Source organism: Nelusetta ayraudi, unplaced genomic scaffold (assembly GCF_046127955.1).
Source record: "Nelusetta ayraudi isolate G7.1 ecotype Tasmania unplaced genomic scaffold, CSIRO-AGI_Nayr_v1 ptg000079l, whole genome shotgun sequence".
NCBI lineage: Eukaryota > Metazoa > Chordata > Actinopteri > Tetraodontiformes > Monacanthidae > Nelusetta > Nelusetta ayraudi.
This window is the reverse complement of record NW_027466129.1, coordinates 2,220,553-2,241,808: the sequence shown is the minus strand read 5'-3', so window position 1 is coordinate 2,241,808 and position 21,256 is coordinate 2,220,553. Positions and strand designations below refer to the sequence as shown.

The following is a 21,256-nucleotide window of genomic DNA, read 5'->3' as shown; positions in this document are numbered from 1 at the left end:
TGTCATTTTTGTCAACCCAAACTTTTATTGCTTTTCCTTTTTTATTTTCATTTTGTTACGTTTCACTGTGAAGGGCACGCGCGTCTAAGCACGCGCCTCGAACGTGAGACGCCGCGTGCGCGTGCGTTCCTACGTTGTGGGTGTGAGGCCGGTGCCCCCCAACCCCCCAAACCCCCCTCCCTACGCCACCCTGCAGTCCGGCACACGTGAGTGCGCGTCGCGCGGATCCGATCGCACGCACGCTGCCACGCGCTGCACTGGAGGAGGAAGCGTGGTTGTGTGTGTTCTGATGTTGCGTGTGCGTGTAGTGTTGTAGTGTAGTGTAGTGTAGTGGACGGGAAGCGGCTGCAGGCGGTGAGACGCGGGTGTGTCATTTTCTGTCTGCGTGCGAGTGCGTGAGTTTCCACTCGCGCGCCAACTCCCCCCCTCCTCCTCCTCCTCCTCCTGCTCGTGCTCCTCCTCGGTGTGGAGGCGCGCGGCCACCAGTGGCGCCTCGCTGCGGCAGCGGGTGGATGTGAGGAGCATGTTGGCGGGTGAAGCCTCGAGCGGCGCACGCAGAGGGAGATAAGCCGTTTTCTCCTCCTCCACCTCCTCTTCCTTTTCCTCCTCCTCCTCCTCCTCCTGGTCACCTGGCCGCCGTCAGTCACCTGCAGCGGCGTCATGTCCAACTCGAACAAAAGCAAGAAGGACAAAGAAATCCTCGCCGAGTACGAGAGTCAGGTGAAAGGTACGACCTTCATCATCATCGTCATCGTCATCATCATCATCATCATCACCTGTCTGTCTGTCTGTCTGTCTGTCGGCATGTCCAGGTGCACCCGTGCAGGACTGGATTAAAAGGTTTGCGCGCGTGCGCGCGCGCGCGCGCTGACACCTCGCTGTGAGACGTCAGGATTTCTGGGTTCATCCTGAGTGCTGCATGGTGCCTGGGGTTGTGTGCGTATGTGTGTGTGCGCGCGCGTTGCTCCAGTCTGCAGAGGACCTTCATCTTTTTGCCTCGTGTGTGTGTGTGTGTGTGTGTGTGTGTGTGTGTGTGTGTGTGTGTGTGTGTGTGTGTGTGTGCGCGCAGGTGTGCTTCCCGCTGGGACCTGTGGCCACTGTGCCCTTCTATTGATATTCCTCTGGGGCTGTGACTGCAGCAGGGTGTGTGTGTGTGTGTGTGTGTGTGTGTGTGTGTGTGTGTGTGTGTGTGTGTGGTCTCTGGTGCTAATCTGTGTGTTTAAGCTATAAGGTAATGAAACAGTGGTTGCCATATTAGTGCCCCCCTCCCCTCCCCTACAGTCACCATGGTTACCGCCGTCCTCACACCGCTGGGTGACGACCTAGCGAGCGAGCGAGCGAGCGAGTGAGTGAGCGCCACACTGAACCACCTCCTGCTCCTCCTGCTGGTTTCACCAAGATGTCCGACCATCGAGCCGCTCACACCTTCCTGATGGGATCCACCCGTCCGTCCGTCCATCCGTCCTTCCTTCCGTCTGTCCATCCATTCATCCGTCCGTCCGTCCGTCCATCCGTCTGTCCATCCTTCCATTGGTCCATCCATCCATCTGTCCAACCCCACCCCTTCTCTGGTTTTCTCGCCACATGGCTCCTCACACACTTGCTCATCACCCATGCCGCCGCCGCCACCGCCACCGCCAGCAGGCGGAGTATCAACACTCACCTGTTTTTTTGGGGGGGTTTTTTCATCTTGACTTCAACCAGTTTTCATTCAGAAATGATTCATCTCCTTCCCTCCTCCCTCCCTTCCATCCCTCGAACCACCCTTCCTTCCCTCCTTCCTCATCCTTCCTCACGTTTCCTTCCCCTTCACACACACTCTTCCTCCTCCTCCTCCTCTTCCTCTTTCTCTTCATGAATCCAGTCCCAGTGTAACCGGTCTGTGTATTTTACTGACACACTCATCCCTCATTGCTTGTGTGTGTGGGTGTGTGTGTGCGTGTGTGTGTGTTGGCAGGAGGCCAGAGCAAAGGCCACACACACACACACACGGGGGGGAAGCCCTGTGGTGCAGCTCCGTCCAGGGGCTGCAGGCTGGTCTATGTCAGATCTGTAACTATGTGCCTCCAAAGTCTGCCCGGCTGCTCCGGCTCCTGATTGGTCGGCTGCAAGGAGGCAGCATGTCATGTAATGTATACACTGGATGCATGCCCCTCCTCTCCTCCCCCTCCTGCTGGGAGGAGGAGGTGGGAGGTGTGGGGACGGAGGCGGGGGTGGAGTCTCTGCACTGAGGTGAGGTGTGAGCCTGCAGGAGGGGTGTGTGTGTGTGTGTGTGTGTGTGTGTGTGTGTGTGTGTGTGTCAGAATCAGACGACAGTCATCCTTACGAGTTTGATACAATTAGAGGAGAGTTGGGGTGATGATGATGATCATGATGTTTATGGTGATGATGATGATGATGATGATGGTGGTGGTGATGGTGATGATGGTGGTGATGATGATGATGATGCCGACGGTGGTGGTGATGATGATGGTGGTGGTGGTGGTGGTGGTGGTGGTGATGATGGTGGTGATGATGGTGGTGATGGTGGTGATGATGATGATGATGATGATGGTGGTGATAGTGGTGATGATGGTGGTGATGATGATGATGATGATGGTGATGATGATGATGGTGGTGGTGGTGATGGTGGTGATGATGGTGGTGATGATGATGATGATGATGGTGATGATGATGGTGGTGATGATGATGATGGTGGTGATGATGGTGGTGATGATGATGATGATGATGGTGATGATGGTGGTGGTGGTGATGATGATGATGGTGGTGATGGTGGTGATGATGGTGGTGATGATGATGATGGTGGTGATGATGGTGGTGATGATGATGATGATGATGGTGATGATGGTGGTGGTGATGGTGGTGATGATGGTGGTGATGATGATGATGATGATGGTGATGATGATGATGGTGGTGATGATGATGATGGTGGTGATGATGGTGGTGATGATGATGATGATGATGGTGATGATGGTGGTGGTGGTGATGATGATGATGGTGGTGATGGTGGTGATGATGGTGGTGATGATGATGATGATGATGATGATAGTGATGATGATGATGATGGTGGTGGTGATGATGATGATGGTGGTGGTGATGATGGTGGTGGTGATGATGATGATGGTGGTGGTGATGATGATGATGATGATGATGACGACGGTGGTGGTGATGATGATGATGGTGGTGGTGGTGATGATGATGATGATGATGATGATGATGGTGATGATGGTAGCGGTGATGGTGGTAGTGGTCGTGATGATGATGGTGATGGTGGAGATGATGATGATGATGGTGGAGATGATAATGATGATAATGATGATGATGATGATGACAGTCATCCTAATTCGTTTGATACAAACAGGAGAGTCTGGGTGATGATGATGACGATGATGGTGATGTGGTGATGATGATGATGATGTTGATGGTGGTGGTAGTAATCGTGATAATGATGATGATGGCGATGATGAGTAGTGGGTGGGGTTAGGTTAGAGGGGGTGTGGCCTTCCTGCAGCTGAGTTTTGACGTCCTGGGGTAGACTATCTTCCTGTGGTTAGCGGCGTGAATCACTCTGCAGTCAGTCAGTCAGTCAGTGGCTCAGTGGGAGGGAGAGACTCTCATCATCCAATCAGAAACTGAATCCGCCACCGTCCATCTTCACCTCATTGGTGGAGCAAACGTCAGTTCGGTTCAGTCCTTTTAGTTTAAAAGTCCCGGGTGTAGAGCTCAGCTGTGTCTCACTTGGTAGTTGAGCTCAGTTCATCCAAGGGTCGAAGGGTTGGCAGTTCGAATCCCAGCTCCAACTCTATGTGCTGAAGTGTCCTTGTGCAAGGCGCTGAACCTAAATTGGTGCCAGCAGGCCCTTGCATGGCAGCAGCCACCCACTGTGTATGAATGTGTGTGTGCATGGGTAAATGAGACGCCAATGTAAAGCACTTTGTGGTATCACGAAGGTGCTAGAAACCTCAGTCATCATCTATTTACTTTGGATGATGACTGAGTCAGTCAGTCAAGAGTTACTGAGTCAGTCAGGAAGAGCTGTTCACTGTTCAATATCTGAATCATTGATGAATGGTCTTTAGATATCTGGTCTAGTCTTGAATGGTCTGGTTTGGTCTTGACTAGTGTGGTCTGGAGTGGTCTGGTCTGGTCTTGTCTAGTGTGGTCTGGAGTGGTCTGGTCTGGTCTTGTCTAGTGTGGTCTGGAGTGGTCTGGTCTGGTCTTGTCTAGTGTGGTCTTGTCCGGACCATGATCAGCATCGTTTATTCACTTTCAATTTGGTGGATTAAAATTTTGCATCTCAAGATCGCCCCACCCCTTTAAAAGTGTTCACGTCTTTGATCTTAATCGTCTCCGAGCAGCCAAGGGTCCACTTCCTGATCCCGATCCAATCAGAGGAGTCGACTGAAATGAATCAGGCTGAAGCTCGATAACGATCCTTTTGTGCCGCTTCAGCGTTTTTAGCAACAAAACCTCCAGATTACATCAGTCTGGATTTTCTTTTCACGTCTTTCCCTCATCACGTGGTCGCCGCCTTTGATCAGAGCGGCGGTGGCAGCGGTGGCCTTGTCTTCGGGGGTGTTCCCAGGGCGGCGGCGGCGGCGGCGGCGTCTCAGACATCAAAAAGGCAGAAACGCTTCCTTCACGTTTGGCTGAGTGACTGAAATCCACGATGAGCTGAGCAGCTCAGAATCCTCCCTCTTTTCTGCAACAGCAAACCTTTTCACCATCCAGGAAATGAAACTGTCCCTCCTCCACCTCAACCTCTTCTTCTTCTTCTTCTTCTTCTTCTTCTTCTTCTTCTTCAAGGTCGGGTTGTTCAGTGTGTTGATTATTCATACATTTCTGTGTTTTTTTTTTTTATTGTTTTCTGGATTTTCCCAATTTTGAAAATCAGTTTCAAAATTTTACAAATGAATTCGGTTGCTTTTAAGTTTGTGACTTTTTGGCCGGTCGCCTTCACGATTGTGGCGTTCAGGGCCAGAGGGCGTTGGCGAGGAAGTGTTGCGTGACCCTCTCGGGATGCCGTAGTTGTCAACGTTGCTTTTAAAGGGTTTAAACGTCTTCTTGACCCCCCCCCCCCTCCGTCCCCCCACCTCCGTATCAGGAAATGTTTACCCTGAAATTTTAACACAAACACTGAAATGACGGTTTGAGTCCCTCTCATGCTTCCCTCAAACAACTACATGGGGAATTAAACTCCTGTTTCAGAATCTCCTACCTGATAGTTTTTGATTTTGATTTAATTTTGATTTTGTCACAGAACCAATCAGAAACGAGATGCACGGACCATTGGGCCCGCCCCCCTTGGGGTTTTCTGAGCCAATCACTGCAGTCGTTGCTTCCTCTGAGAAGTCTTACAGCCTGTGTGAGTCTCACTGTGTGTGTGTGTGTGTGTGTGTGTGTGTGTGTGTGTGTGTGTGTGTGTGTGTGTGTGTGTGTGAGAGAGAGAGACTGTCATAAGACGGCAGCCATTTTAAATTAATAACACAAAGAATCGATACACACACACACGCGCACACACATAGTGTAACACACATTGACACATCCTTACTGAGGAGTGAGACACCAGAGGTCGAGGTTCTGCTGATATTCATGAAGCATGTGGCGGAAAATAGTCTGTGAATGTTTGTGTGTTTGCATGCAGTTGTGTGTGTGTGTGTGTGAGAGAGAGAGAGAGTGTTGATGCGGCAGATTGGCGCTCTTGTCTTCACCTTCCTCATCACATGGTTCACACACAGTGTGTGGTTGCCAAGACAACAGGTAGTGGAGTGGAGAGTCTCCCGGGGATTGGTCCGTCCACACTCTTGTGTGTGTGTGTGTGTGATAAAGCGAGGTGGGCTTATTGTGTATTCTGCACTCGCTCTCTCTCTCTCTCTCTCTCTCCTGCTGCTGCAGATGGCTCCGCCCCCGAAACAGCACGAGCAGCCAAGCGTTGCCGTGCTGACTGCAGGACTTAGCCTGTGTGTGTGTGTGTGTGTGTGTGTGTGTGTGTGTGTATGTGCGTGTGTGCGTGTGCGTGTGTGCGGTCCAAGGTGACTCCTCTGAGAAGAATGGAGGGTTCTTCATCAGGGCAAAATGAGGTATTAGTGAGGAGGGAGGTGGAAGGGCGAGGGAGGGGAGGAGGAAGAGGAGTGGGCGGAGCTTCATAACGAGCTGATTTAATTGATTCCTAATTGACGGGAAATTATGTACGCTTTGGAGCAGGGTGCTTAATTGTTTTAAGGTGATTAGCCCGGTGGTCACAGTCGGCATCCAGTGTCCAGAGTCTCTAGAATTAAGGAGTGACTGGTGATTGGTTGTTATTGATCGATTGGTTGTCATTGATCAGTTGGCTGTTGAATCTGCTGAGGTGATTCTCCACCAATCTGCTGCAAGTCCATTTTGAAAAGACCATCAGGAGGGACCACTAGGGGGCGGTGAGCACACGGCTGCGGACCCAAGCTGTTGATGCTTGCTGAAGCTGCTCTGCTGCTCTGTAGCGTCTGCATTAGCATCCCAAAGAACCTCTGCTGCTAGGCAAGGCTAGCAGTGCTAGCGTTAGCATGGAGCTGCTGCTGCTGCACCGCCAGCAGCTGTTGTTGTTGTCGTTGCTGCAGCAGCGCATTAAGCTTCAGTCAGGTTCCACTGTTGATTCAAGCAGCTCCACGTTCTCCACTCCCTCAAGGAGACGACTGCAGCTGGTGTGTGTGTGTGCGAGCGCTTGTATTAGCGTGCTAGCTTGCTAGTGTGTCAGCAAGCTAGCACATGTAGTCTGTCTGGGTGTGTGTGTGTGTGTGCAGCAACACCTAGTGGAGATGACGAGCCTGTGTTGGGTTGTTGTTGTGCTGTGGTGGCTGCAGATGTGCGCACCCAGCTGGTGGAGCAGCAGCGGTGCCTGGAGCAGCAGACGGAGATGCGGGTGCAGCTGCTTCAGGACCTGCAGGACTTCTTCAGGAAGAAGTCTGAGATCGAGACCGAGTACTCCAGGAACCTGGAGAAGCTGGCCGAGAGGTTCATGGCCAAGACTCGAAGCACCAAGGACCACCAGCAGTACAAGTAGGAACACACACACCCCCCGCCGACCCCTTCTACCTCCACCCTCCACCTCACCGCCACTCACTCCATGTGTGTGTGCCTGCCCCCTCCAGGAAGGACCAGAACCTGCTGTCTCCGGTCAACTGCTGGTACCTGCTGCTGAATCAGGTGAGTTGGGGGGGAGGGGCGGAGCTTTGAGCTTGTGCTGCCTGGTACGTCACCTGACCTTCACGCTGCCCCCCCCCCCCCAGGTGAGGCGGGAGAGCAAGGACCACGCCACGCTGAGCGACCTCTACCTGAATAATGTCATCTCGCGACTCAGCCACATCAGCGAGGACTCGGCCCGGCTGCTCAAGAGGGTCAGTTCATCAAGAGATATGTCTTCATGATGCAGTCATTTGATCCTTTAATTATTTATTTATTAGATTCCTTTATACTGAAGTTATTCATTTTATTCTTATTTTTCAGATAAAAAAAAAAAAATTCTCTTTAAATGAGCAACACACCGATACAGAACCAGTAGAGTACAAGTACTTGCATTTCAGTACTTACTGATACCAATACTTCAGTACTTATTTCATTACACATAATACAATGTGTAATGGAATAAGTTTCACTGCAGTACAAACACACATTTAACACAATTTTTATATACATACATGTACAACTGGTGTTGGTATCTTGGTATCAGCACATGAGTATGAGTAAAGTACCCAACGCTGGTATCGGTACCGATACCAATTTCAGGTATCGCTACCAGTGTATCCCTCCCATAAACACAAGCAGATAAAGCTTTGCTATTATCCAAAACTCCTAATCTGTAATGTTTTGGCTCCTTTCCATGTCCTCAAGTCACTCAAAGTTTCACATTGTGACACAATAGGTGGTAAAGTAATAAACTTGATATTTAAAAGATAACAACATGCTGGAGACTTTATCATTAGTGCAGCTTAAAGTGATGCGGACGAACGAGGCCTTTAACTCTGCAGTCTGCTGTGGGACACCACTGACTATCTTTAGAGGTGGGCGGAGTCACGGTGACATCACCACCCTGGTTCTGACGCGCTACCTGGAGCGTCCTGTCCGTTTTTTGAAACGGGGAGATTCCACATTTGGGGGTGTGGTGGGCGGAGCTGGAGGTCGTTGTAGCCACGCCCACAACCCCTTGGCCATTTTTATACCAATGTGACCAAATCAGATACAGTGGGACATGAGATCCTATTGGTTGAAACAATGTAACCAGTTGGTCACGGTGTGAATTCAGGGGCTCCTCCCACTTTCATTGATAGCCAGTCATTTTTAGTCTTTCTGCAACCAGCTGTCTGCTGGCCAGATGATAGAATTGCAGGTATTTTATTTATACTTTTGTGTCGGCCCCTTTTCTGAAAAGCCGACGCTCCGCCCATCTTGGAAAAGACGTAGACGTGAGGACGTCTCCTGCCGCTGGAGCAGCTGGAGCAAAACCAACCACCCCCCTCAGTAAAACCCCCCCTCTGTGCAGGACGTTGGTGGCAGACGGCCTTTTATCAGCCAGTCAGCCAACAGTCGTGTGTTGAGACTTTCCTTGTCTCAGCGGCAACGGCGGCGTTGATGCTAATGACGTGTAAAGGCTCCCGTCCCCAGAGGTCTTTTAGGCCTCAGAGTTCAGCAAATTAAACACACACACACACACACACGTGCGCACCTCCAGCTTTAGCTCACTGCCTCCATTATTAATCTCCTTTGCTCGTCATTTATTCATGTTAACTAAAGTGCAGCAGCCGCCCGCAGCAGCAGCCGCAGCAGTAACAGCAGCAGCAGCAGTAACAGCAGCAAAAGCAGCAGCAGCAGCAGGAGCAGCAGCAGCAGCAACAGCAGCAGCAGCAGTAACAGCAGCAGCAGCAGCAGCAGCAGGAGCAGGAGCAGCAGCAGCAGCAACAGCAGCAGCAGCAGTAACAGCAGCAGCAGCAGTAACAGCAGCAAAAGCAGCAGCAGCAGCAGCAGCCGCAGCAGTAACAACAGCAACAGCAGCAGTAACAGCAGCAGCAGTCAGACCGCCATCACATCCTGGTCCAGAGGAGGGGTGGGGGCATTGGGCAGGGTGGGAGGGGGGATTCCTCTGATTGGCTCTCAGCAGGCACCACAGCAGTCGTGTCCGTCTGTCTGAACGTCATTTAGCATCATGGAATATTAACAAGCCGCGCCGCGGCTGAAGCTGCTGCCTCACCCCAAGAGCCACCTGATGGAGGCGGAGCTTCAATACATTGTGTTTGGTAGCAGAGCAATAGTCGCTGCTGTCGCGTCGCCTTTGGCCAATCAGGAGCCCTCACAGAGGCTCCGCCCACTTTTAAAGAGTCAGAAAAACTCATTTCAATCCTGGACAAAGAGGAAAAATACAAAACAACCTAGAATCGAGTCGTCCTATTGGCTAGCACAGAGGGTGGAGGGGCTAATGAAGAGTACTGCATCCAGCCACTAGGGGGCAAACATTCATTTTGTAATGTAATAAATATCTAAAGGTCTGTATTTTGCCCCGTTGGGGGAGAGGAGGGTGGTTCACTGTTGGTGTGGAAATATGTGATTTCTCAGAAATCTAAATGATCCTCAAGAAATGTCTTCTGCTCCTCTTCCTGGCAGAGTAAGGAGATCATCTTCCAGCTGCAGGAGGACCTGATGAAGCTGCTCAACGAGCTCTACACCGTGAGTAGCACCAGTTCTCTTCATCAGAAGAAACACTGAACCCCTGAAATTGCCATAGTTACCAACGAGCACTCAATATATATGTTGGTCGTTAGTAGTGAGTTATATTTTCATTTCAACAGAATCTCAAGGGCTTCCAGCTTTTAGCTTCTAGGTTACAAACAAGTAAATACTGAGCTCACCTCTGCCTCCTGCTGGACAAATACTATGAAATAGTAGACGGTTCTTGGGGTGAGGCCTGGGGGGGGCCTCCTGTCTTCTGACTGGCTCTGACACGCTGCCCAGGTGATGAAGACGTACCACATGTACCACGCCGAGACGGTCAGCGCGGAGACCAAGCTGCGGGAGGCGGAGCGTCAGGAGGGCCGCGTCAAGGGTGTGACGGGGTCGAGCGGCGGCAGCGGGGAGCCCGTCTTCGGCCTGCGGATAGAAGAGCGCCACCAGAGGCGCAACGCCGCCCGCAAGATGGAGAAGATGAGGGAGAAGGTACAGAGTGGCTAACGGCTAATTGTGGTTAATTTGGGTTGACTTGTTTTGAGTTAGTTTGAGCTCATTTGGGCTAATTTGAGCTTAGTTTGGGCTAGTTTTGGTCGACTTGTTTTGGTGAGGGTGACCAAAATTTTTGGAATATCGGAAAAATGCCAAATTTAGAAACATCCAAGAAAGTAAATCACTGAAGTGGCTGCTGATTGGCTTTGGCATGACAGGGGCAGGTACTAAACACTCTTGTTTAAACTTTTAAGATTTAAACGAGATTCTCAGCCGAAAGCAATGAGGAAAATGTGTGACGTTCTGGACCCGGTACAGAAACCAAGACGTCGTACCGAAACATTTTGAACGTAAAGCAATGAAACGTGAGCACGGCCTGTTGTCGGCGCCGTCACATGTCTGTTCCGTGCCTCCTCAGAGGAAGGCGAAATACTCAGAGAACAAGCTGAAGACCCTGAAGGCCCGGAACGAGTACCTGCTGACCCTGGAGGCCACCAACGCCTCCGTCTTCAAGTACTACATCCACGACCTGCCCGACATCATCGACGTGAGCAACTCTTCCCATCTCTTCGTGTCTGCATCTGTTCTTTCCTTCCCGGATGAGAGATGAGTGGCTGCGGAACTGGAGGCTTTCTGATGCCTCGTTAACACCTCAGAACGCGACTACATGTTCAGCAGAGCTGTGAAACTGCAGCAGATGGGAAAAACCATCACGTTTAGGTTTTTTCACCATACAACTGAAAAAGATTTCCTGGTGAATTTTTCTTCACTAGTTGGAAAGTTAGGCTTTCAATTAAAAAACAAACAAACAAGGGAATAAAAGGGGATATAACTACAAGACTCAGGATGCATTAGTCAAAAACATTGCTTTTGAAATAAAAAAAATATTCGGTGTAGGGGTTTCTGTTGAAAAGCTTGACTTGACTTCCTCTCTGCCGCCCCATGGTGGCGCCAGTGCTGTGACCTAGGGTACCACTCCAGTCTGAGCCGGGCTCTGAGGACCTACCTGTCGGCTGAGCTGAGCGTGGAGGCATCTAGAAGGGCGGGGCTGGAGGTGCTAGATGGCGCCGTGGAGGGCCTGGACCCAGCCCGAGACCGCCAGCGCCTTCTGGGTCTCTACCCCACTGCCTTCTGCCCACCACAGCGCTTCGGCTTCCAGTCCCATATGGGCGACACGGTCAGTGCAGCCACCGGGGGGCAGCATTTCTCAGCAGAGAAGAAGTGGAACTTCTTGGAAAGAAGAAAGAAAATGAAATCCATTGTCTTTTTTTTTTTTAAGATTAATTTAATTTTAAGACTTGTTGCCGTGTTGCTGGCTGACAGTTGGCTGCCCTCCACTTCCTGTCAGGTGACCCAGATCGTGTCGCAGCAACAGGTCCAGGCCGAGCTCACGCTGCGACTCACGCAGCTGCAGACCCGCCTGGCGTCGCTCAAGATCGAGAACGAGGAGGTGAGTCACGCCCCTCCCCCCCAGTTCACCCCCCCCCCCCCCCCCGACCCAGTCCTGGTGCTGTAGCTCCGCCTCCTTTGTCTCCCATGGAGGACACCGATCGGTCCTGTTGTGCTCTGCTGCCGTGAAGTCCAGGTGGTCAATCAGAGTCGACGAGTGTATCAACAGTTGTGGTGCTGTGTGTGTGACTCCGCCCTCTTTGTTTGATTGGCCGCTGCTGCCGGTGCTGAAATAGAAGAAAAAACTCTTGTGTTTTGCAAATGTGATGGTCTGGCCGACTAGCACTGATGCTAATTCCTCCTGGTGCTAAAGCAGGTGTGGAACTGCTGCTGTTGTCAGATGGGGGCGCCGCTGACCCCGCCTGAAGGTCGTCTAAAAAAAAAAGAAGAAAAAGAACAGTTGAACAAGCAGAACGTGGACAAGCTGATAGATTTGAACGGAGCTTTCCCCTTTTCATTGATTTCGTTTTTTTTATTGAATTTTAATCAGATTTTAGGTTGGAAAGAGAAAAACATTCTCACAAAAAAACAACAAAAAGGTGCAGGAGCGGAGGAGTGGAGTTGCTGGCTGGCTGACTTGTGCGGTGGTGGCTCCCCCTGCAGGTGAAGAAGACGTGGGGCGCCACCCTGAGCACGCTGCAGGACATGACGGTGCTGGACGACTGCGACGTGTCACAGAGCTTCACTCACAGCCCGTCGTCAGAGTCGGTCAAGTCCAGCGTGTCGGACGGATACCTGAACAAACCCAGCCTGGCCAAGAGACGAGCCAATCAGCAGGAGACCGAGCTCTTCTACTTCAATGTGAGGGCGATGGGGAGGGGTCAAACTTTAGAGCGTCTGTCTCTCTGAGTCACTCAGGTGGTGGTGCTCACCCTAGTGGACACGCACAGAGCTGATGTTTTGTTTTGTTTTTTCTTTAATGGGCAGAAGTTCCGTGAGTACCTGGAGGGCAGCAACCTCATCTCCAAGCTGCAGGCCAAGCACGACACCCTGAAGAGGGCACTGGCGGAGGGTGAGAGCAGTCTGACCTCTGTCCATCCTCCTCTGCTTCTTCCTCTTCTTCTTCTACTTCTGCTTCTTTTTCTCCTTCTTCTTCTACTTCTTCTTCTTCTTCTTCTGCTTTTGTCGATAAGAAAACACCTCAGTCTCTCTCTCTCTCTCTCTCTCTCTCTCTCTGTCTCTTACCCCCCCCTCTCTCTCCAGGATACAAGGCTGAGCTGCTGACCACCAGGTAGGTTTCTCCTCAGCTCCACGAACCAATCAGGTGCAACTTCACTCGTCCGTCTGACTCTGTCTGTGTCTCTCTGCCTGTTGCAGCCGTGGGCGGAAGAACTCGCACAGCAAACATCAGGTAGGCGCTCGCACCTCCGGCCGTCCAGTCATCCGCCTGCTCGCCCAGGGGGCAGAGTCAGACTGAGGAAGGGCTCAGGATGTCAAATTAGCATTAGCGCAACAAAGCCGAGCATTTGTCTTCCTGTCTCACCGAGTGATTCGCTGACAGTCTGTTTGATGGAGTGATATCATCTACGCACACTTAGAGTTACATTTTCAAGTCTGTGTTGCTTGATGCTGATTGGCCATCTCCCCCAGGACTCAACCAAAGCCATACCCCTGCTGGTGGAGAGCTGCATCCGCTACATCAACCTCCACGGTGAGCCTCACAATCACAATCTGAAGACTTGATTGTCATTGTAAAACCGAGGTGCCAGTCCTGCTTTAAGAATGTTGAAATATAATAAGACAGAAAATGATATATTTGAAATAGATGAAAAATAGTGCAACAATGAAGTAAAATAGATAAGAATAGTGCAGTGCAGTGCCCCCTAGTGGAGTGTGCAAATCAATAACAGGAGGAGATTGTTCAGTTGTTGCACATTGTGAGTACAGATGGACAGGAATCAGCTGATGTCAAGTGTTCAGTTTGAACGTCATGTTGTGAGGGATCCCCAGACGGTTCAGTGGTTGCACTGGTTTCTGGTGCTGCTGCCCTGGGAGAGAAGCTCTCGCTGTCTCACTCTGCAGTCGCCCCCTGCTGGCTAATATCACCTCTGCCGCTCTCTGCTGCCCCCCTCAGGTCTTCAGCATCAGGGCATCTTCCGGGTGTCGGGCTCACAGGTGGAGGTCAACGACATCAAGAACTCCTTTGAGAGAGGTGAGCCGCACCCACTGCGTGGTCACATGACCTGCCTGGATGTGGTTAACCGCCCCTCCCCCTCCCCACGGTGCAGGTAACGACCCGCTGATCGACGAGGAGAGCAACCACGACATCAACTCAGTGGCCGGCGTGCTCAAGCTCTACTTCCGCGGCCTGGAGAACCCACTCTTCCCCAAGGAGCGCTTCAATGACCTCATTTCCTGCGTCCGTAAGTCCCGCCCACTTCTCGGGCCACCCACGGCACACCTGGTGATCTTTCACGGCTGGTCGTTGGTTGGTTGGCGGTGGTTGAAAAACACTGCTCTGCCCAGATTGCTGGGGATTTAGCCACCAGAGGGCAGCCAAGAGCTCATGTTTGTCACTGTTGTGGCTCAGAGTAAAGGAGCACTGTGTGTGTGCGTGCGTGTGCGTGCGTGCAGACAGTTCTGAGGGGACAGGTGTTCTCTGCTGTTTGTCATCAGAGTGCAGACGCTGCTGTAGTGTCTGGATCCGTCAGCAGTTTCAGTGCCACCTCAGCCAGAGCTCCATGATGCTGGAGCTCCATGATGCTGGAGCTCCATGATGCTGGAGCTCCATGATGCTGCTGCTGGTATCTTCAGACTCTCCCACCTGAACATGGTCCACTCTCCAGGGATGAGCTACTTTAAAAGCCCCTGGAAGTGTTGGAAGTCTATAGTCTTAAAAAACCAACAGACTCGCTGACCATGCAGCACTGCAGGCATGCTAACGGCTAACCGACAAAGATCAGACTGAGCAGCAGCTTCCTGTTCCTGTCCCAGCTAAGCCCTTGCTGTAGCTCCGCCCCTCACTGGTCCTCAGTGCTCCTTCACTGACTTACTGACTACAAACTATATTGAGAGCTTTTCAAAACTGCATTGGGGGTGGAAGGGGCAGTGGTTGTATTATGAATGATTTAGATGACTCATCATATGTTGACCTAAAAAACAGGAGGACACATTTTTTCTCGTTATTTTTCTCGAGTTGAATGTTGAACGTTTTCTCTCTTGCACCTTCATTGGGTTTTGTGTTGTTTTGTTGTGTTGTATGGCAGGGATGGAGAACATGTACGAGAGGGCGCAGTGCATCCGCAACATCCTGCTGGGCGTGTCCAGGGCCACGCTGGTGGTCATGCGCTACCTCTTTGCCTTCCTCAACCAGTGAGTGGCTCCTCCCACTTCCTGTTGAACGTATATACATATATATATATATGTATATACATATATATGTGTGTATATATATGTATATGTGTGTGTGTATGTATGTATGTATGTATATATATATATATATATATATATATACATATATGTATGTATGTACACACACACATATACATATATATACATATATATATATATAAACGATGAAATAAAAATACAAATATGAGTGCAAAACGTGCGTGTCCATGGAGTACTGCAGGGAGCAGCAGAGTAGCAATGAGTAGATTTATGTACTTTCAGTAATGGTTTTGTACGTACATATTGCACCAAACTGAAAAAGCATTTCAAAAATGTAGTGACACAGAATTAAAACCCAGAAACGGACGAATCTCTGTGACCCCTCTGACCTCCGTGACCTCTGTGACCCCGTCCCTTCACCCCCAGCCTGTCCCAGTACAGCGATGAGAACATGATGGATGCTGGGAACTTAGCCATCGTCTTCGGGCCAACCCTGCTGCCAACGCCGGACTCCCTGGACCAGGTGGCCTGCCAGGCCCACGTCAATGAGGTGGTCAAGACCGTCGTCCTCAACCACGACAACATCTTCCCCGACACCAAGGAGCTGCCCGGACCCGTCTACGAGAAGTGCATGACCGGGGAGCAGTACTGGTGAGGGACCAGCAAGGGGCACCGGGGACCAGCAGGGGGCGCCAGGGGTGGGAAGCGGGTTTTGGTTTCCTTTGAGTATCAGGACTGGCAGAAGAACCACTGCAGGGTTTTCATGGCTTTAAATGGTTTAAAAGAATTTATTTAAAAAAAACAAAAAAACAATAATAAAGGATTGGAGATGAGATAAGATAATAACTCAGAATAGGTAGGACACTTCAGTAAAAGGAATAATATTCTGGCTGTCCATTGCAATGCGTAAAGGTTTTTTCTCCCCCCAGGCATCAACAGATGATCTCTGATCTTGTTTAGTTCCGTGCACGATAGCTCCATAAAGTAAAGGAGGTTTAACGTCATCAGCTGATGGGCCGATTATTGACGGGGAGGAGGAGGTGGACAGGGCTTCAGATCAAAGCAGATATGTGCTGGAAATTGCAAAATTGCCCACCGTGTGATCAATAAAGGTCTTCTTCGTCTAACTTGAAGACAGTCACGGAGGAGAAAAATGCAAAGCTAATAACTGAAACACCCGATAATGGATGGAATGAACCTTGAAATTTTCTGGCTTTCAGGTCTGATTGATGATTAACAGCCAATCCGGTGCGTCTGCCTGTCTGTTATCCATCGTCAGCTGATTAGCCCCTCCCCCCTGTTGCCATGCTAAACGGACATCACATTGACATCCCCCCCAACCCCCACCTCTCTCTCTCCCCCTCAGTGAGAGTCCCTTCAGTGAGCCTGGGGCTCTGGAGGAGGCGGAGCCTGACGGCGGCACTGAGACTCAGACCAGCGATGAAGGTGTGATCCCCCCCCCCCACCCCACCCCACCCTCAACCCCCCACCCCCCCGACCTTCACACGCTCGCCCACGCCGTCCTGCTGGAGATGTGGTTTCCACGGCAACCGCAGACCGATGGAGACATCTCACACCCCCCCCCCCCTCCCCTCCCTCCTCCCTCCTCTGTTTGCATGACCAAGAAACATTCTCTCTGAGGTCCTGGCCACATGGGAACGTTTTTTTGGTGGAAACGGTAAAGTATTTAACCGTTACGGCGTTTCGTCCATATGGCAACGGCGTTTTGGGTCCCCCGAAACGGTATTTTTTGAAAACGGGTCCCAGAGTGGGAGAACGACGTTTCGCCGTTGTCACATGGTTTCCGTCTGGACAGTGAAAACGGCTTTTCCTTGTAAAACGATGACGTCATCGCACCGTCACTGTCATGTGACCGGAAAAGAACAAGGCATGCAATGCGGCACAAACATCAACGATGGCGCCGAGCGGAGTTGTCTTTGTATCGCAGGCGCTTCGAGATTTGTTGGCAATATTACTACAAAAACCTCACAAAAACCTCAGACTCACTTTTTTTCCCCGCCACTCGCCATTTTTGTTTTCTGTGTGTTTAGAGTGTAGCGGAAATGCCCTCTTTCTAAATCGTGGGTCCGGTGGCTGTGTCAGCGTTTGTTAACAGCGCCACGTTTGGGTGTGGCAGTACGCATTACATCGTTTTCACCCACCGTTCCGTTTCCATCTGCCAGCGCGTGGACGCGACTTTTTTCAACGTTCCCGTGTGGACAGGGCCTGAATGTACACCCCCCCCCTCTCTTCCCCTGCTCTCCAGTGATTGGCTGATGGTTGGTGGGTGGAGCTAGTGTTGAGGGGCGGGGCTCACCCTCCTCTTCCTCTCTCTCTCTCTCTCTCTCTCTCTCTGGATCAGAGGGCGAGGTTCTGGACGCTCTGGAGGCGGTGGCCCGCTTCGACTACGTGGGCCGCTCGGCCCGCGAGCTCTCCTTCCACAAGGGGGCGTCGCTGCAGCTGTACCAGCGGGCATCACATGACTGGTGGGAAGGGCGTGTCAACGGCAGCCACGGCCTGGTGCCGCACCAGTACATCCTGCTGAAGGACAGGCATGTGGAATCAGGACGCACACGCGCACACAAACAGACACACACACACATACACACACACACACACACACACACAGTGAACATCTTTCTTGGTTTTCTTTGGTTAAAAATCTTTTTTGTTGTAGTTTTTCTTAGATTTCTATGAATCTTTTTGATTTTTTGAGGTTATATACCAAGATACCAATTTCACAATACAAACAGCTGCTCCTTAATTGGCCCATTTGACTGATTGATTGATCAATCGATCGACAAGCAGCACTGAAGGATTGTGGGAGGATTGGCGGCTCACATCGGATGTGATCTGTTGCTACTTCCGTGGATCAGCGGATTGATTGATGATGATGTCTGTGTGTAGGGCTCAGGACGGCGGCTCCGACTCGCTCAGCCAGAAGGCGGCCGACAGCGACGGCGGCGGCAGCAGCAGCGCCGAGGACAAGCAGCGCTGCCGCAGCGAGCTGAGCTCGCCCACCGACGTCCGGCCAGAAAACTACAACAGGTCCGCTGTGCTGTCAGGCAGCTGGAGTGTCCACACCAGGCTTCCTTAGAAATATGCCTGTGCAAGATGGCAGCTAACTGGGAGCACTGGGACCTTTATTGATCAGTGGAGATTGTCATATACTGAATATACATGAAAACTGGGGAGGAAAACCACATGACTTTTATTGTACTGCAATTATACACTGTTATTAATGTATTTGTGGGCAGCATGTTAAGTTTTAACCTATATAAAAATCATAAATCAAGCCAAATATTACACACTGGACCTTTAAACTTTGTTCTGTGTATTGAGAGGCAGGGCAGACTCGTGTGCTTTCCTGCAACGGCCACCAGGGGCTGATGTTGATTCTCAAGCAGCTTCTTTTCTCTTGAAAATGTTTCTGAAATACTGAAATGAGTTGCGTCCAGCAGTAATGTTTAGAGTCAAGACGGATCAAGAATCTTGATTCATCAATTTGCTAAATGACAGCGTTGTGTCTAAGGAAATATAGTCTTTTCAAAATAAAAGTCTTTTTTCACTCACGCCATGTTTCTACTTCCTGTCTAGCAGCCACCGCAGGAAGCGGACCGACGGGCTGTTCCGCCGCCCGCTGGGCCGCTCCGGCGACGCCCACTGTCACGGCAACGGTGGCGTGCTGGAGCGTAGCTCGCCGCCGGTGACAGGACACTTCAGCCCCAGGGAGCTGCTGCTGGGGCGGGGCCAGGTGTTGACCCCGCCCCTTGACAGCCCTGAGAGGCGGCGGCGCTCGGCCGCCGCCGCCACCGTCACCATGACGGTGAGCAGGCACGAGTCGCTCCGGCGGCCAGAGGACACGCCCCCCATCCGGCGCTCCAGCAGCGGATTGGCCAGGGGGCGGGACCACGACACGCTGCCACAGGTAACAGTCACCTGCAGCTTCCTGTGCCCGTGGATGGGGTCCTCCACAGTGGGGCGGGGGGGTGGTGGTGGTGGTGATTTTAAATATATGTATATTGATCCATGTGCGTAAACCATGAAATCAGAACAAAACCAAACAAATAGTCATGATAAAGAAAAGGTTGACAAGTAAACAAAATCAATCAATCAACTTCAAATCAATGGAATCAAACATACTGGAAGAAGTAAAATCTCTGACCCCTGATCTCTATTCCTTTGATCTCTATGGAAATAATAGCAATTGTTATTTTATATGAGTCTAGAATAATAGTAATGATGTAACAAGGTACACATCCTGGTGAAAGATCCCTGATGATGCGCTGGGACAATGTATCCTGGGTTCATTGGGTGTGTCGGGTCTCACAACATCATACACACGATACATACGGCCCATCCACTTTCTGTATTTTGTAAGAACTCACGTGTTCCTGCTTGTTGTCCGTGGCGTGCTGTGCGTCACCCTCTGCAGGCTGTGGAGGCGCCAGTGACGGTGTCGCTGGGCGAGCTGGCGGGCCGCCGGCCAGCGCCCGACGTGGTTCTGGACACCCTGGAGCAGGTGAAGAACGGAGCCCTGAGCTGCTCCTCCGAGTCGCCCAGCCCCCACAGCACGCCCAGCACCCCAGGGACCCCGGGGACCCCCGGGACTCCTGGGACCCCAGGGACCCCCGGGACTCCCCTCAGCCCCCTCAGCCCCCTGCCGGGCCCACCTCGCCCGGCCAACCCCTCCCCTGACACCCTGGGCTCCTTCAAGCCCACCGCCACCCGCATGGCTCTGCCCCCGCTGCGGCCGCCGGCCCTCCGGCCCAAACCCGCCGTCCCCCCCAAGAGCAGCACGCCGCCGCTGCCACCACCGCCGCTCGACAAGTCGTGCACCATGTGAGGGAGGACACAACCAAAGCAGGAGATCAGGGTGAATTAGCCACAGTGAGGGTTGGAGAGACGCAGAAAACCGTTTCAATGTAGTAATAATGAACAAAAAAAAATCATATATGACCTATGACCTATGATATGATATGCCATGATGTTTGTGTGTTGTCGGGTTGGTGTGTTACTCTCTTGGTGTGTTAGGAAGTTTACGTTTCTCCATGTATCTAAGCATTTAGCTCTGAGAGGTTAGCGCTCAAGGGGTTAGCGCTCGAGAGGGGACCGCCCACCAATGGGGGTGGGTTGGGGGTGGGGTGGTCTGCGCGGGGGGTCGGGGGAGGGGAGTGGGGGGGGGTGGGCGGGGCGTTGTCTTCTTACGGTGAGGTGAAGGTCAGCCCAGAAAAAAAGGCTGCTCAGTCTGACTCTTCTGATTGGCTGCCGCGGCCAACAGGACGATGTAGCCCATGAAGTTTTTTTTTCAAAGTTTGTTTTTTTGTACAATTTGCAAATACTTTTTTTCTGCTGCTAGCCTCACGTACACCTCAAACCACGACGTTAAAAAACAAAGAAGAAGAAGCAGCAGCGCCCCCTGTGGTCGTCGGTGGCGCTGCGTGACTTAACCTTTAGCGTCTCGTCGCTACGTGATGAATGTTTCTGTATTTACCGACTGTTGCGCCATCTACTGAATGTTCCGCACGCCGCCACAGCGGCCTGCCACGCCTTTTTTTTTTTAAAGAAAAAAAAAAACAGCCTTCTTGCATTTTTTTCTTAAGGAGGGGGTGAAACTTTGGGAGTGGAAGGAGGGGCTCGCAGGGCCACACAGACACAAATGGTCCGACTTTAGACAGGGTTAAGGGAGGGGGAGGGGTTAGTTTTCTTCGGTTTGGAGTGTGTGTGTGTGTCTGTGTCTGTGTGTGAGTGTGTGTCCTCTGCCTGCCTGCCCACGGGCGCAGATGCACCAAAAATAGATCGTTGATAGATTATTCATGTCTGCCACAACACACACCAGTCCAGTTGGGAGGGGACGGTTGCAAAAAGCCACTTCCTGTGTGTGTGTGTGTGTGTGTGTGCGTGTGCACGTGCATTCGTGCGTGTGTGCGTGTTGGTTTTTCTTGAAGTCACTATTTAACCTTAAGTACACAATAAGCTAACAGGGTGGGGCTCTACTGTGTGACACGCCCCCAACAAAGAAACAAACACTTGAACAGCAGCACACTGAATGTGGCCTCACGCCAGGCTTGGAACTAGTGTGTGTCTGTCTGTGTGTGTGTGTCTGTGTGTGTGTGTGATTACAATGGCGTGTGTGTGTGCGTATGTGAAAGTGCCTTTTTTTAAATCTTGTCCTATGTTTTTGGTTGTTTATTTTTTTGGGAGGTGGGGAGGGGCAGGGCGGGGGGGGTTGGGAGGTAGTCAATCCACTCACGCATGTTTCCGGAGTGACGAGCAGCAGCAGCAGCCTGATGCG

At 51.4% G+C, this 21,256-nt stretch overlaps 1 protein-coding gene across 2 annotated transcripts; it reads left to right on the top strand.

The window, feature by feature from the left end:
• Positions 1 to 20,073, top strand: LOC142900124 (SLIT-ROBO Rho GTPase-activating protein 1-like). Of its 2 annotated transcripts, none has more exons than XM_076044216.1 (23): positions 1 to 727; positions 6,840 to 7,035; positions 7,128 to 7,182; positions 7,266 to 7,373; positions 9,631 to 9,693; positions 9,979 to 10,179; positions 10,601 to 10,729; positions 11,138 to 11,359; positions 11,531 to 11,632; positions 12,235 to 12,432; positions 12,559 to 12,643; positions 12,835 to 12,862; positions 12,949 to 12,982; positions 13,222 to 13,282; positions 13,706 to 13,783; positions 13,860 to 13,994; positions 14,838 to 14,943; positions 15,388 to 15,612; positions 16,328 to 16,407; positions 17,324 to 17,513; positions 17,869 to 18,009; positions 18,562 to 18,889; positions 19,397 to 20,073. In XM_076044216.1, exons 1-23 carry the CDS (start codon positions 661 to 663, stop codon positions 19,805 to 19,807), a joined length of 3,243 nt encoding a protein of 1,080 aa, XP_075900331.1. In that variant the 5' UTR covers positions 1 to 660; the 3' UTR covers positions 19,808 to 20,073. The 2 variants fall into 2 exon arrangements, with proteins under 2 accessions (XP_075900331.1, XP_075900330.1); XM_076044215.1 differs by having other exon boundaries at positions 18,559 to 18,889.
• Positions 20,074 to 21,256: the final 1,183 nt, after the last annotated feature.

Bases quoted from the DNA above. Each gene is read 5' to 3' on its own strand.
- LOC142900124 (XM_076044215.1), top strand. From the start codon at position 661: ATGTCCAACTCGAACAAAAGCAAGAAGGACAAAGAAATCCTCGCCGAG. The intron at 10,730-11,137 runs GTGAGCAACTCT...TGGTGGCGCCAG, and splicing joins ACCTGCCCGACATCATCGAC to TGCTGTGACCTAGGGTACCA. The intron at 15,613-16,327 runs GTGAGGGACCAG...TCTCCCCCTCAG, and splicing joins ATGACCGGGGAGCAGTACTG to TGAGAGTCCCTTCAGTGAGC.